General features: G+C 35.8%; 1 protein-coding gene across 1 annotated transcript; it reads right to left on the bottom strand.

Moving 5' to 3' along the window:
- Positions 1-2,507: 2,507 nt before the first annotated feature.
- LOC112145106 (elastase-1) lies at positions 2,508-5,306 on the bottom strand. Its single transcript, XM_024270150.2, has 8 exons — positions 5,151-5,306; positions 4,843-4,940; positions 4,601-4,701; positions 4,082-4,207; positions 3,207-3,343; positions 2,980-3,122; positions 2,750-2,899; positions 2,508-2,617 (listed from the first exon to the last, which is right to left on the bottom strand). Exons 1-8 carry the CDS (start codon positions 5,188-5,190, stop codon positions 2,609-2,611), a joined length of 804 nt encoding a protein of 267 aa, XP_024125918.1. The 5' UTR covers positions 5,191-5,306; the 3' UTR covers positions 2,508-2,608.
- Positions 5,307-14,093: the final 8,787 nt, after the last annotated feature.

A 14,093-nucleotide genomic window follows, 5' to 3' on the forward strand; every position in this document is an offset into this window, starting at 1 on the left:
CAACCGGAGAGATGTAACTAAAGTAAGGGCAAATTCTTTCTTTAGTTTGCATCTCTATTGGTATAAATATTACATGATGGTTGGAATTTGATCCTAAGGTAAGGCTGAATCATTGGTATAGCAAACAGATAAAAATCCATCTTCTGTTTCAGCCTTTCCCCGAACAGAGTCATGGAGGTCGAAGGAACCGATTCCACTTCAGAATGAAGGCAGGGTTCACCTGGAGAGAGTGATCTGTCTGGCTGAAGAGTCTGTTTTCAAATAAAATCTGCGCTAAATAAATAAATTTAAAAAATAACCCTTTAGGACTTTAGAAAAAGATGAAAGTTAAAACTAAAAATAATACAAATAATAAGATAAAATAACAGAATGTGGGGTTAGTGCCCAAAAGTCACATTTTAGTAAATTTTAAGTCAATTTAAATTCTTTTTTTTTTTTTTTTACCAAAAATGATTTTTTTTTAATTTTATTATAAAGTTACTTTTTTATTTAAACATAAAAAAGTAAATTCAAACTTTCAACTTGAAGTTTACCAAGAATGCCACTAATATTTATATATTTTTAAAATTAGAATTGTTCTGGCATAAACATGTCTGTATATCAAAAAAAGGAAACAAACTAATAAATTTCTATTGAATAAGGAATTTAGTCAATCCTGTGTAGTTCTTGAGAGGTTGAAAAAAAATGCATTTAGGCATAGACACATCTATTAGATATCTAAAACTATTTCAAAGCTTACAGCTTTAGATATGGATTTTGTGTCTAATAGACATTAATAGTGGGTAGTTTCTTCCACCAAACACGGGATATCTAGATAATTAATACACATCTACTATAGATGTCTACAAGACATCTCAGAGAGCCCTTGTCCTGTCAGAGATGTCCTGTAGAGATCTACTGTAGATGTTCTATCAGGTATCTAATAGATTCATGTGCCAAGTGGGTGAATGGGGAAAACAAGTGCTTTAATATTTCTACTTTTACACAAACTTTTACAGTCTTTAGTTAAATATTATTATTGAAAAATACTGCAACTTTTAAGCCATACTTCATAAATTTAAGCTTTTTTTTCTGAAATAGTCTAAGAAAAGACTGGACATATCTTTGACATCTTCGTTTGATCAGAGAATTATTTTTAAAGATTTTTTTCATCCTGTTTGGTTGTTTATGTCTGAATTCTAAAAATATTTAATCCAGCAATACAATGAGGTACTAACAATTGTGTAATATCCTAAAGGAGATCTGCATTTATGTAAATTCCGAATTAAAAACAAGCACAGTGAATTATTTCTCTACATTTTTGTACTATTATATTTACTTTTTATTGTTATTTGTTAACTCTCAACCATTGAGAATACCAATAATTACATTTTTCTAATAATTAAAAAAGACATGACGCTGTTTCAGGTACAGTCTCTTCTATGAAACTGCAAAATGATGCTTTGGACAGTAAAAAGTACTTTAAACTGGCTTTGATCGCTTAGTATTTCCTACCACTTGGAAGTTGGGGTTCTTCTTCCAGCATAAATATTACATTAAAGGAAAAAAAAAATCCCTTAACAGCAGTTGAGAAGTTCTTACTTCAGCAAAATTGGTTTTGGAATGCTTGAGAAACAATTACTGTATCTATTGCACCTTAATGCATTCCTATGAGAAAATCTCATCTAAAATTTTAATGTGAAGTAACATTTTAAACTGACTGAAACCAATGGACACAATTACCAGACCTATTGATTTTGAAGAAGTTACTGGTGGCGGGAAGTCTCGAGGGGTTGCACTGATCCCTTTTGTAACCTAAATAAACCCTCAGCTTCTCTCATAGGTGAGTGACAGACTACTGCATGATGCATTGCAAAATCCTTTAAATGTATCAGAAAGAAAAATAACTTACTTTAATTCACTTTCAATTCAGACTTGGGTTAAATTAACAATGAAAGAAAAAGTGTCTCATGGCTCGAATAAAACAGTCATGATGTTCTGGGTGTCAAAAGCTACTTTGACATCTTTTTCTCTCGTAGTTTGATCTGCGTTACGCTGAGAGATGCACAGCAAGCTCTACTGATGTGTGGAAACGTGTTGTCATGATCTTTGTTTGGTTTTTATTTGTGTTTGTTTGATTTTGTGAGTCAGTTTTCTTGTTCTGTCACTTTGGTTCTGTTTCCACTCCCTGCCATGATCACAAGAGGCCTTTGCTTTTAATTGCAACAGCTAATACTAGTACTGTTTGGTGTGCTTGAAACTGTTTTTTGTGTGTGTGTGATTCTGTATATTAGCTGGGGTTTTGTCAGCCTTTTAAAAAAAAAAAAATCTTCAGCCTCTTTGGAATCATTTGTATGCTTATGTGCTACATTTTTTTTTTGAATATGGAAAACAAATGTCTCTAAATAATAACAAGGAAAACGATCTTCAAATATACTTTGTGAGGCTATGGGGTTTGCTGCACAAACAATCGTATATAATAGAGGACATTCTTAGTTTGCATCTTAGAAAAAAAAAAAAAAAACATACAATGTTCAAATCAAGTTTATTTTTGATTGAGTCCAAAGTCATGAGTAGATTAGGCAAATCAAATAACGTATTTGCTGGGAAAGGCTTGTCCTCTGCACTCTTACATGATCTGGGCAAGATAAAAACAAGGAAAAAACATGTGATTAATTTTGACAATTTGTATAGTTTTACATTTTTTGTAATAGGGCTTAACAATTCTGTTTTATTTTGCCAAATTAAATACATTTTCTTTCATACTGACCGAGTTCATCCAGTCGATGTAAGCAGACACGCGGGTGAAGACGGTAGGCTTCTGGGGGTAGTTGCATCCATATGCAGACCCAAAGCTGGTAATACCATGGACGTAGTATTTACCGCTAACCTGGCAGTTCAGAGGGCCTCCAGAGTCACCCTGAAAGACAAAAAATGTCAATAAAATGTTGTGAACTTTAAGCAAAAAAAATCAACTTAGCAAAAATATTCTATACTCACGTTGCATCCAGACTCAGCTCCACCTCCTGCACACACCATGGTGGTCTTCACAGTGGTGCCCCACCAGTCACTGCGGGAGCAGGTGCTGTGGTCGACCACGGGAAGATAGGCCTCTTTGAGCTGAGAGGACAGGCTTCCACCAGCTGTTGAGCAGAAGTGATGACACTTAAGGAAACTGTTCTCTCTGATTCTGATGGGAGGCTGGAAGAATGCTGCAGTTTACTTACTGGAGGTGAGTCCCCATCCGGTGATGTAACACAGATTGTTGTGAGGCAGAATCTCCTCAGAGGGAGGCAGAGAAGCCAGCTGGACGTAAGAGTTCAGGGTGACGTCAGAGGCAAGTCTCAGAAGAGCAATGTCGTATCTATGAGAAACAGGAAAAATGAAATGATTTTTATAATAATAATAATAATAATTATTAAAACTTGTTTCAGTTTTGTCTGAGGCCTTTTGTAACTCTTGTAATGCCAGTTTACTCAGAACCCATTGAGACGGAATATTTTCATTACTTGTTTGAACTTTTATAAATTATTCCACAGAGAGTGTAACTGCTAAATATCTAGTTGTCAATTTTTTGTTCGCTTGCAACCTTTAGTCCAAACCTGAAGTTGCTTTATGTCTGGATGCTGCTCAGAATAAGAAATTCATTTTCGCAATTTTTTGTCCCAATCTCCAAAAAAATCTAAATATGTGGCACACCAGAGGTATTTACCCAATGCGACACCTAGCATTAAGGGTTTGGATTGGGGGGGTTAAACCACCAAATGGTTTGCAGGCGCAGCTGTGGCTGCAGCTCACCACTCCCCCAGAGGATCGGTCAAATGTGGAAAACAATTTTTCCACACCTAGTATTGACATGTTAAACAAGATGTCATTTGAAAAACAAAATCTGTCAGTGAGAAGTGTAGAGATGATTGAGTTTTACTTGTTTGGTTCTGTGACCATCTCTTGAGGCTTTGATCAAATTTGAGCAGGTGATGTTGGAGATGCAGCTTAGTATCTATGCATCTCAGACAGTTTTATCCATTCAAAAAAAAAAACAAAAAAAAAAACTAAAATCTCCCTTTGAAGAAACAAAAGGACCAAAAGAGTTCATCCTCACCCGTTAGACACTCTGTTAGAGTCCCACTGGGGGTGGATATAAACTTGGCTGACCCCGATGTACTGCTCCGTGCCACCGCTGCTGTAGATGTCATGTTCACCGACAACGACGCGCCACGTCCTGCTGCTGCAATGTTTTAAAAGGAAACCAACAAAGGCAAAACGTTGAAAAACAATGCTAAAAAAAACTCTTCCGTCTGATCACTTTGCACTAAAAATAATACAGAAAGTAGACCATATATTTTATGCTTGTTTTTCATCTATTAGAAGATGTTGTGAGAATAAAAAATAAAGATGAGACCTTTTGTCTTGGTAATGAAATTAACCAAAAAGTTAGGGTTTTAGCTTCATGATAAAAGCTACCTGGAGTAGTACAATAAATAATAAAATGCATGCACAAGCAAAAAATATTGGCAAAAGATGAATGCAAATTTGAGTCACAGTTATCTGAAAAAATCTACAAAAAAAAAAAAACTGTATAGTTAAAAGTAAATTCTGTCCCCGGTAATCATTATAATACCTGTCCACACAGTGAGCAGCAGTCATAACCCAACCCCTCTGAATCAGGGTTCCTCCACAGGTGTGGTAGTAGCTGCCTCCAGACAGGTACTGAAGAGAGATCTAAGGAGGGAAAACAGACCAGACATTCAAACAGTCTGATTTGATTTAAAGACAGCTTTTCCTTATTTCTGTTCAACATTAAAACGTATTCTATGTCCAGCTTTTTTTTTTTTATGTAAACAAGTTTGAAAAGCGGATTACCTGCCAGGGCCATGAGTTGGGGCTGGCCACTTCACCTCCCACAACTCTCTCCAGGTTGTCCTCCAGGTACCTGGGCTGGTGCTCCAGCTCAGCCAGTACTGGTCAAGTAAAACATAAAAAAGGAACTCAGAGAAATCTTTTCTATCATTGTTTTCCTCACTAAATTAATTCAACTTAGAAAAGCCTCTTAGTTAGTTGGGGGAATGAAGATGGTTAACAATAGAAAACAGACTAGGAGTAAATAGCAGTTTGACAAACACTGGTCAGTTGTAAACAGATGTCCAGCGCGATGTGTGTTGTAGTCATACCCAGGGCCGAGAGGCTGGTCAACAACAAAAACCTGAGCATGTTTGTGCGTTGGGTCAAAACCTTCCACTAAGAATGGATGCCTCTCTCTGTCTTTTCTACCCAAAAGTAACCTTGAACTGAACTGAACTTGAAACTTTTCCTCTGACCAAATCCAAGTATGCACCTGTGATTTGTCTCACACTCTTATCACATTCTGTTTATACATGCCTCGTGGTCTCTCCAGAGAAATACTGTCAAGGATTCATCCTAAAAATGACATGACGTGATGTGGCTTCGAGTGATTCAGATGATGTGAGAAACATATTTGTGCATTGATTAAAGCTGATGGCAAATATCACATTTATTTATACATCATATATCAACACCACATGCAATATTCTATTTTTTTTAGATTATTATGAAAAATCAGAAAATTATAAAATAAACAAATGACAACTGGCTAAAATATGTTTTTTGAAATACTTTGGGAGTTTTTGGCTTTTAAGTGATTTTTTTCCTTTAAAACTACTTATTTTTGGTATTTCAATTTCTTTTCTGTCTAGTTTGTTTCTCTTAAGTAAACAAGAAAATTTTGTTTTGTGTGAACAACTCTCACAAGCGGCCTTTGTAAGTAAAATGTTTTTATTTAGGCTTGACAATTCAGTAATTCTCAAAACTCCCAATGTATCTATGTTTAGGTGTATTTTTTTATATTATAGTATTTAATCCTCCTTAAGGCCATATTCTAAATGAGATGTAAAATGACTTCAGCTTAAACAATTGCATCCAGCAGTGAGAAGTAACTCATAATTATTTAATATCTTTTTTTTTTTAATTCTACCAAGAGGAAAGTAAAAAGGGGAAACCAAATCAGGCAGGCATTGATTAAAAAAATAAATAAATAAAAAAACAGAAGTCAGTCTGAGATGTCAGCCTAAACTAGGTCCATGAGCAGTCTACCTTTGACACCTTTTTGGTCAATTTTGGGTTGTCTGGAGCAATACTGCACTGTGTGGGAACACTCATAGGATCCCCTACTAACCCAAAACATTTTTTTTGCACAGTGGGATGGATGCAGGGAAACACAAAAGCACCATTAGAGTGTGAGTGGATTACATTTTCTTTTCTTCTGGAATACAATACACACCTTTCCATGACTCAATCACATGAGAGAAAAAAAAATAGACAAAATGGCCAACCCAAATGCAGGTCAGTATCACTCAGTGTGTTATTGTTTCCTTCCATAATGACTACAATCCTCCCTAACAACACCATAAACCTGTGTGTTTGTGTGGGGGGTCAAAACCACTCAACAAAGAATGATCACTTCCCTCAATCTTTTCTGAACTTGACCTTGAACAGATGCAGGAAAGTATGTCTGTGCTTTTCCCCTGACAAAAGCCAACTATGCACCTGCGATTTGTCTCACACGTTGTCACACACTGTAAAAACAGGCTTCTAACCTTCACGTAGAAAACACTGTCAAACTCTGAGAATAAAGACTGTCTAATATAAGGTTATTTCATTGAGTGGTGTACTGTACAGAGATTGTACTTTTAGTATTTTTAAATGGTTCAAGGACCAAGATTTTGAGTTTCCACTAAATACATTTATGCTAGAATATTTATTGTTGTTTTTATTGGTTAAGCTTAAAACTAACAATATTTTTAAACAAGCAACTAATGAGATGATGGTATTTATGTTTACAGATTTTTGAAATATGTCCAAATCCAAATATGTTGTCCCAGTTTTCTGCAAAGTAAGCGTCAAAAACCTGAAGTCTATGCAGAATAAACATTTACTAACAAGAGATTTTTTTTTTGTCAGAGAGCTGACAAATAATACAATTTAGTAAAAGTGGTGGCACATATGTGACAACACAAACAGTATCACTTTTTTTAAAGATTTACACTTCAAATGTTTTCTGTTGGACACTGAAAATGGGCAATATTGTTTGAGCCCAACACTAGAGGGGACTAAAGACTAACAAACACATGACTACAAAGTGTGATATCTCAGCTTGGCAACACAGGAATTCACACACTTCATCTTGTCTTTGTTTCACCACATCCCAAGGAATTTGGTTTTAACATTTAATATATAAAACTGAGTCTTAGGTAAGGTTTGTTTCTCTCTAAAATTTAGGATAACAAACAAAATGAACATCTCTCCAGTTATCTCCTCTAAACTTGGCATTGTCCAATCAATTGAATATTGTGGGTTATTTGCACTCTGAATTGCAAAGTGCATCCCACAATGGTTACAATACTTTTTAAAACCAATTTTATCATTTTTTGCAAGTCAGGCATATAGTTGTAACAATAGGATTTTGGACAATAGGGGGACAGTTCCTAATTAGACAGAAAGTCATTAAAACTGCATGGATTTTTGGATTATTGCCTTATCGGGCTATTGAAGAGATAACTGTGCTGCTGGTAATTGAGCTAGCCCCCTGACACAAAGGAAAAAGGTCCTAATACTGCAATACTTCTCAAACCAGCTCTCCTCCCTTCCCCTGTTTCAAAAATTTCCTACGGAGCATCCTCATCTGCTCTGAAGTTCTCATGTACCCCTACACCAACCTTTCCTCACAGAGGCATGAATCAAACAACAAGATCAAAGACAGGAAGTGCTGGGCATGTGTTAATTAAAGATGTTTGTTCATGATACCGCTTCCCCTCATTAATGAACCGTCATTTTGGCTGCTGTAAAAATGTCTCACACCAGCCAGTAAATTGAGAAAAAAAAATAAAAGGGAAGCAATGACAGGGAAGCAAATGTGGTCAGTTATCCCAGGAAAAAGAAAGAAAATACATTGATAGTTTAAACATATTCATGTGACACGAAAAGAAAATCTTGTAAAAGACATTGTGTTTGAAGCTCAAAGCAAGGCAGATTGCAAACATGCAAACATTGGCTGGAAGGTTTGGTTTACAGCTACAAGATGAAGCTGAAGAAATAGAACAAGGAGATCCACCACCCAGAAGGAGCTCAGAGTAGAGTTGCTCAGGCTTCTTTTTGGGATGGCCTCCTGGACACCTCCCTGGAGAGGTATTTTGGGCTGGCAGCACTGTCTCTCAGCTGGCCTGAGAGTGCCTTGGGGCCCCCTAGGCCAGCTGAGAAAAGTTTCTTTGGAGAGAAAAGCCTGCAGATCTCTACTTGGACTGCTCCTCCACAATGGATATATCTTGAGTAACAACCTGCTTAAGATATGTAATTTCTCCTCATTATTTATGCTTATCTGTGTTTTTGTTATTTTTTTAACATCAGGAAATGTAAAAAAAAATGCTGAAACCAAAACAGAAGTGGAACATCCTAAAAAAAGCAATGACCAATATCATTTATTTGAAGAACACACTAATTTATAAAGCGTCGTGATCTTTTTTTATTTGTTTTATGTTTTTTTCTTCTTTTTTGGTCTCTCTCCATTTCAATTTGTATTATGCCTTTACACTGTTATAATTCTTAAATAAAGGTTGAAAATAAATTGCTTTGCTGATAAACAGTACTTCACCTTCAATACATCAACAACCTTTTCTTCTCGCCCCATCCCCTTTTCTTTTGCTCTCATTTTCACAATAACAAACGATTGCACACACTGACTGAGACATTATACCGAACCACAATATCCTAATCAATGTCCCCGGGGCATTTACACTTTCTCCTTCAGGTCAGAGAATTGTGTATGTATCAATGCACTCATGCGTCTTCCAGGGTGACAGCCGTGAAACTGATGCACTGGTCTGTTTTCAGCCTTTAATTGCTATTATTCCAAGTAAAAGCAATCGATATGTCCACCAACTATCTGAATTTCTTTTAAATTGTACACAAATTGTGGGTATTTTACGTTTTTTCTCTTAGATCTTTTGGTATATTTTTTGTACTTTTTAATTTTCAGGTTTATTGTTAACTATTTGGGGTTGTGAGCTTAAACTCTTAGGATCTGGGGTCCACTTGACATCACTTTTTGGATTATCATCACAGTATAGTATATAGAGTATTACTCAACTAATACTTTTCTCATATGTCTGCTGTTGCTTTTAAGTTTTTGACTATGTATGAGTCCCTTGATGTCATGTAGAAAATTCTAAGCTCAGCTAGGATGCAATAGGAGACTGCTGCACCTGAACCTACTTTGCTAAATTGAGGAGTAGAAAAAAAACGCATGATTAAAAACTGACCTCACTCTATGTTGGGTTAATTACAAACCCTTTACAGGTGATTCAGACATAATGAAAAGGTCATTACGCCCCCAGCTAAAGAAAATGTTTGTTACCTGTCCCAACAATAACGAAACAAACAAAATTATCTTAATACAATGAGTCAATTCTTCACATACTGATAATATTTCTATGCCACAAAGTCACTTATGATTAGAGCTACACACATAAGAGAAGCTTGTGCAGCAGCCTTTTCTTAGCATGTCTTTATTACACTGTACATTCACAGTACACCTGTCATCAGCTGTCAACATAATTATTCCCAGAGGGAAAATGTTGAAAATAACTCATTATAAACTCTACATCTCTTTCATGCTGCACTGCAGTCTGGATTATGAGTGGAAGTTAAAGATGAAAAAAAGAAAAAATATACAGTATATATATGTACTGTCTTTATCAAAAAGTAAGTTAATTCTTTATAAATTCCTTCAAAATAAAACATCTAATGGAGTAATGATTCAAAAAGTATCAGTTTTTTTTTTTTTTTTTTGCTCAACTGCAAATTTGGTGGGCAGCTTAAACATACAACATACCACATACATAAATGTCAACAAAAGTTATTACTTCCTGCGCTGTGGTGGGAAAATTCTGCCATTTTTAATATTTCACCAACAGTAGATTCAGGCCTTTTCCTAAAAGTAGTGCAATGTCAAATCAGATCTTGAATTTCTATTTATCCAGCGGAGCTGATCATATAACATGATGCTGTTTATTTATGTCAGTGCACCCAGCAGGTTTCTAGGTTATTCATGACAAATAATTCACAAACATCTGTCCAAATAAAGTTTCCTGTGTTCTGTTCCAAACTAACCGAGCGCATGAAAAATCTTTCATAGTCGATATAGAAATTGTGCACGAATAAATAAAACTGAAACTTTAAATAAAAATGAATGCAAACCATGATTTATAACATTCATCTCCATCCGCCATCGTTTTACCAGCAAATATAAGCGTTTGTAGATGATTTAGTCCTTTATGGTTGTTTGCTGAAAACAATCCTGTTGGATTATAGATGCTTGTTCTCTTTCAGACATGCAGAGCCTGACACTACTGCAGAGTGCCATGAATGAAGGTAGAACATGTAGTGTTGGTAATTTAAGTGGGAGAATATGTATATTTAAGATTGTTTGTGCTACACATGAAAATAAGTTACTGAGATTCATTTCTTCTTTTTCATCACCGGCATGTTTCTCACATAGGAGAAAGTTTGAGTTGGGTAAAGGTGGAGTTCCCACACTGCACCATAGTCAGACTTAATTTGTGAACAATCGTTAAATGCTGTAAAATCTGCAGCTATAATGAGCTTATAAACTAATGTGCAATCACTAACAGCTTTGAGGAGCGTGAACATGTACAGAGCAATATAATAATGTTTAGTTTTCTCAAAAAAATATAAATGTGTGCATGTTTTATTATGTAGGTATAAGGGGAGATGTGAAAGCTTGGTGTGCAGATCTAGTAATTTGTAACAACAAAAATGATTTAAATGATCTAAAAATCTATGCTCTGATACATTTGTTTTTGTTTAGTGATATCGTTTGGTATTAAACTCAAGTGATAAGTGCAGTCAGTTTGCCAATTATAAAATCCCATTTATTCAGAAGAATAATAATATTTTGCATGGGCCAACTGAGTGTTTTTATCGATATGATTGGGATATATTAACTAGATTAGGGAAAACTATATTTCCTTAGACATTCTCACTGAAAAGTTGGACATAAGTCAAAATATGCACATCATTTTTCTACATACTGCATAACCACTGGTTTAACAGAAAATAAATATATTTTATTTTGAAAATCGCCAGGTTGTTCAGGAAATTTCTGAAATGATCCACTTTTGTTTCAAGACAGTAGCGTGCTAGCATGGCAGGTTGAGATGTATTACCCTTAAAAAGCCAAACAGGTCAAAGTACTGTGCTCTTTGTCGGAAAGACATTGGGTAGTAAGGCATTTTGATGGCAGACTCCTGTGATGCTGATAAAAGTGTCCTTGACTGATAATGACCATTGCCAGCCAAGGTAGGAGGCATTTGTCTGGGCTGGGACCTGCAAACACTCATTATCAGATCTAGCAACCATCTGTCTGTAAAAGACCTTGTCTGTCTCCCTCTGATGATGGGATCCTCTGGAGCAACACCAAAACAAGAACCAATCAACTGGAAGTAGGTTTACTACAGTGATTGAAAACAGACTCAAATCAAAACAGTCGACTGGCTTATGCCCCTTCTTTGTCTTGCCTGTTCAACGATAACTTAGGTGACTTGTCAATGAGGCCCTGGAGTGTACTTGCACTCACTGCCAGCTCCCTCTGAGTTTCTTGGCAAACAGCATACCCTTGGCCAAAATAGGAGCCAGTCTGCATGGGGAGAGCTGACAGAAGACAACAAAAGAGGAAGGAGAGAAAAGATTGTATAATCTTCCCTTGTGTATGAGCCCTCACTTTTTATAAATGTAATCCAAATGAAATATTGCGTGAGGTTTTTGCCTCACTGTTGGTTCCAATAATAGTAACATGGATCAGTTTATTATTTTTATTTATTTTTTTGCATTTCCTTCAAAACTTTTGTATGCTCTTTGACATAATCCTTAGGATGTGTCAGCAACAGTGAAAATGGTTTGCTTTGCCCCATGCACAACAATGTACTATAATTACAGCTGCTACATGCACAAGGCTTAGTACAGTCGGTGTAGTATAAACTGATAGCATTTTCAGCATGAAAAGAAGTCTGCATTTCCAGTGGACGGCAGATAAGCTGAAATGAGCTGCTAGCTAACTCATTAAAATGTTAACAAAGAGCAACAATAATGGGGAAGACAGCATGGCAAGGAGGTGGGGACACTACAAAGAGAAAAGCACAAATATATAAGGAATGACACAAATGTAGCATCACTAGATCTATTTAACTTTTTTTCTGCCTTTTAATGAACACAGAAAGACAAAAATGCCCGATTTAGATAAAGAAAATAGCCATACATTGTACAAGCACCAAATATCACCCATAAAAAATAAATTGGACAATAAGAAACAACAAGTTTCTGTTAAAATCTCACCTCAACTGCAGGAAGCAGATACCGTGCAACTGTAAATACAGCTGCACTGACAACCCCTTTCATAAACTAAGGTGGGAGCTTACTATCCAATCTAATGTTGTTTCTTCTCCCGACTCTACAAACATGAAAAATAAGGCAGCTTATTCTTTTGTCTGCATGAAAGCAGTCAGTCCTTGTAGGACTTCTGTGCTGTTCTCAAGCTAAATCTTGCATGACCTTTTGGTGGAGATAATGGAGTCCTTAAAATTTTTGAGCAAAACAAACCCTGAGCAGGTTTAGTGCATTCATTTTTAACCTCAACACTGCTCAAACGACTGAACTATCATTAACACCGTATGTATATTAAGGACTGATGACACTTTCTCCCAAATTTGATAAAAATATATTCAATTATGTCATTTTGTGAGGTGTAATTAATTAGCAACAGTAATTATAAATACTTGAATAAAACAGTTTTTAATAAACAGATTTATTTAACATATTGTACTAATAAAAGCATCATACAATCATGTTAAAAGTGCATGATACAAATCTAGTTTCTGGGAAATACAAAAAACCTTATTTCACATTTCAATAATGTGTTATCTCTTTAAAGAAGCTTATATTACACCTTTGGAAAAATGAAGAAAAAAAAATCAAGTACAATGCATCATATTGAAAATAATTTAAAACTATCCTCATCCCACACGTTTGCTGATGCACAAAGATAATAACCTTCTTGCCTGTGGGAACAGGATTTTCAAATGAAAAAAAAAGGCTTCAGAGAAACTTTACCAGTAAATCTGACATTAGTTTTCAACTGGATGCCTTAAATATGATATTAATTTTGGCATACTGCCAACTTATTTTTATTACACAAAGAAAGTTTTACTGCAAAAAGCAGGTTTTGCAAACAGCCTGGAGCGCTTTATTTTTAATACATGGCAACGGTGTTGTCTTTGAGAGATGAGAACTAACAGAAAAATCCTCCCAGAGAGCATCATGAAATGATCTCCATGAAATCTACATTTGGCTGAATGTACATGCCAGTGCCTGTTATTAAATTATTAATTAAAACTTAAACGGTTTGCATGATCAAAGTTGTGTGTTTCAGTGCCTCACAGTATTTAACTGGAACTTGTTTCACCTGACTGAAACAGAGCATGGCTCACCTTCCCAGCCTCGGTGATCAATATGAGACACAGGCTTTATAGATGTTGCCACAATGTCACAGTCAATACTATGGCAAATGGCAATTACGGGAGCATTATGAACAATTTCATGGGTGAGCTCTCCGAGCCTCCTGGCAATACTGTGTCTATGACAGATTTGGCATCCGCATTCTTGTGACACATCTGCCTTGTTGCTCGCGTTTGGCTCACTTGCTCACTTTGACATATTTGAATGTTTAATTGAATCCACTACAAGGAATTGAGCGGAGCAGAAAACAGATTTGTTAACAGTTTTGTATGAGGTCGTGTGCAACTGTTTGCAACAGCATATTCACAAAACAGCAGGCAGTTAGAACCAGTGTGACACTGCTGGTGTGAATGTGTTAGCGTTTCTTTTTTTTGCATTTGTTTTACATTACATCAATTTAAAAAAGGAACATGTGGGAGATTACAGCAACTTGTGGTCCAACTTATACATACACACCAATGAAAATTGTGCTTTTGGGGTTTTTTATATGTTTTTTCTAGTATTGGAGGACA

The sequence above is a fragment of the Oryzias melastigma genome, linkage group LG5 (genome assembly GCF_002922805.2).
Source record: "Oryzias melastigma strain HK-1 linkage group LG5, ASM292280v2, whole genome shotgun sequence".
NCBI classification, from domain to species: Eukaryota; Metazoa; Chordata; class Actinopteri; order Beloniformes; family Adrianichthyidae; genus Oryzias; species Oryzias melastigma.

Bases quoted from the DNA above. Each gene is read 5' to 3' on its own strand.
- LOC112145106 (XM_024270150.2), bottom strand. From the start codon at position 5,190: ATGCTCAGGTTTTTGTTGTTGACCAGCCTCTCGGCCCTGG. The intron at 4,941-5,150 runs GTATGACTACAA...TTACTTGACCAG, and splicing joins GACCAGCCTCTCGGCCCTGG to TACTGGCTGAGCTGGAGCAC. The intron at 3,344-4,081 runs GTGAGGATGAAC...TGTTTCTCATAG, and splicing joins TCTAACAGAGTGTCTAACGG to ATACGACATTGCTCTTCTGA.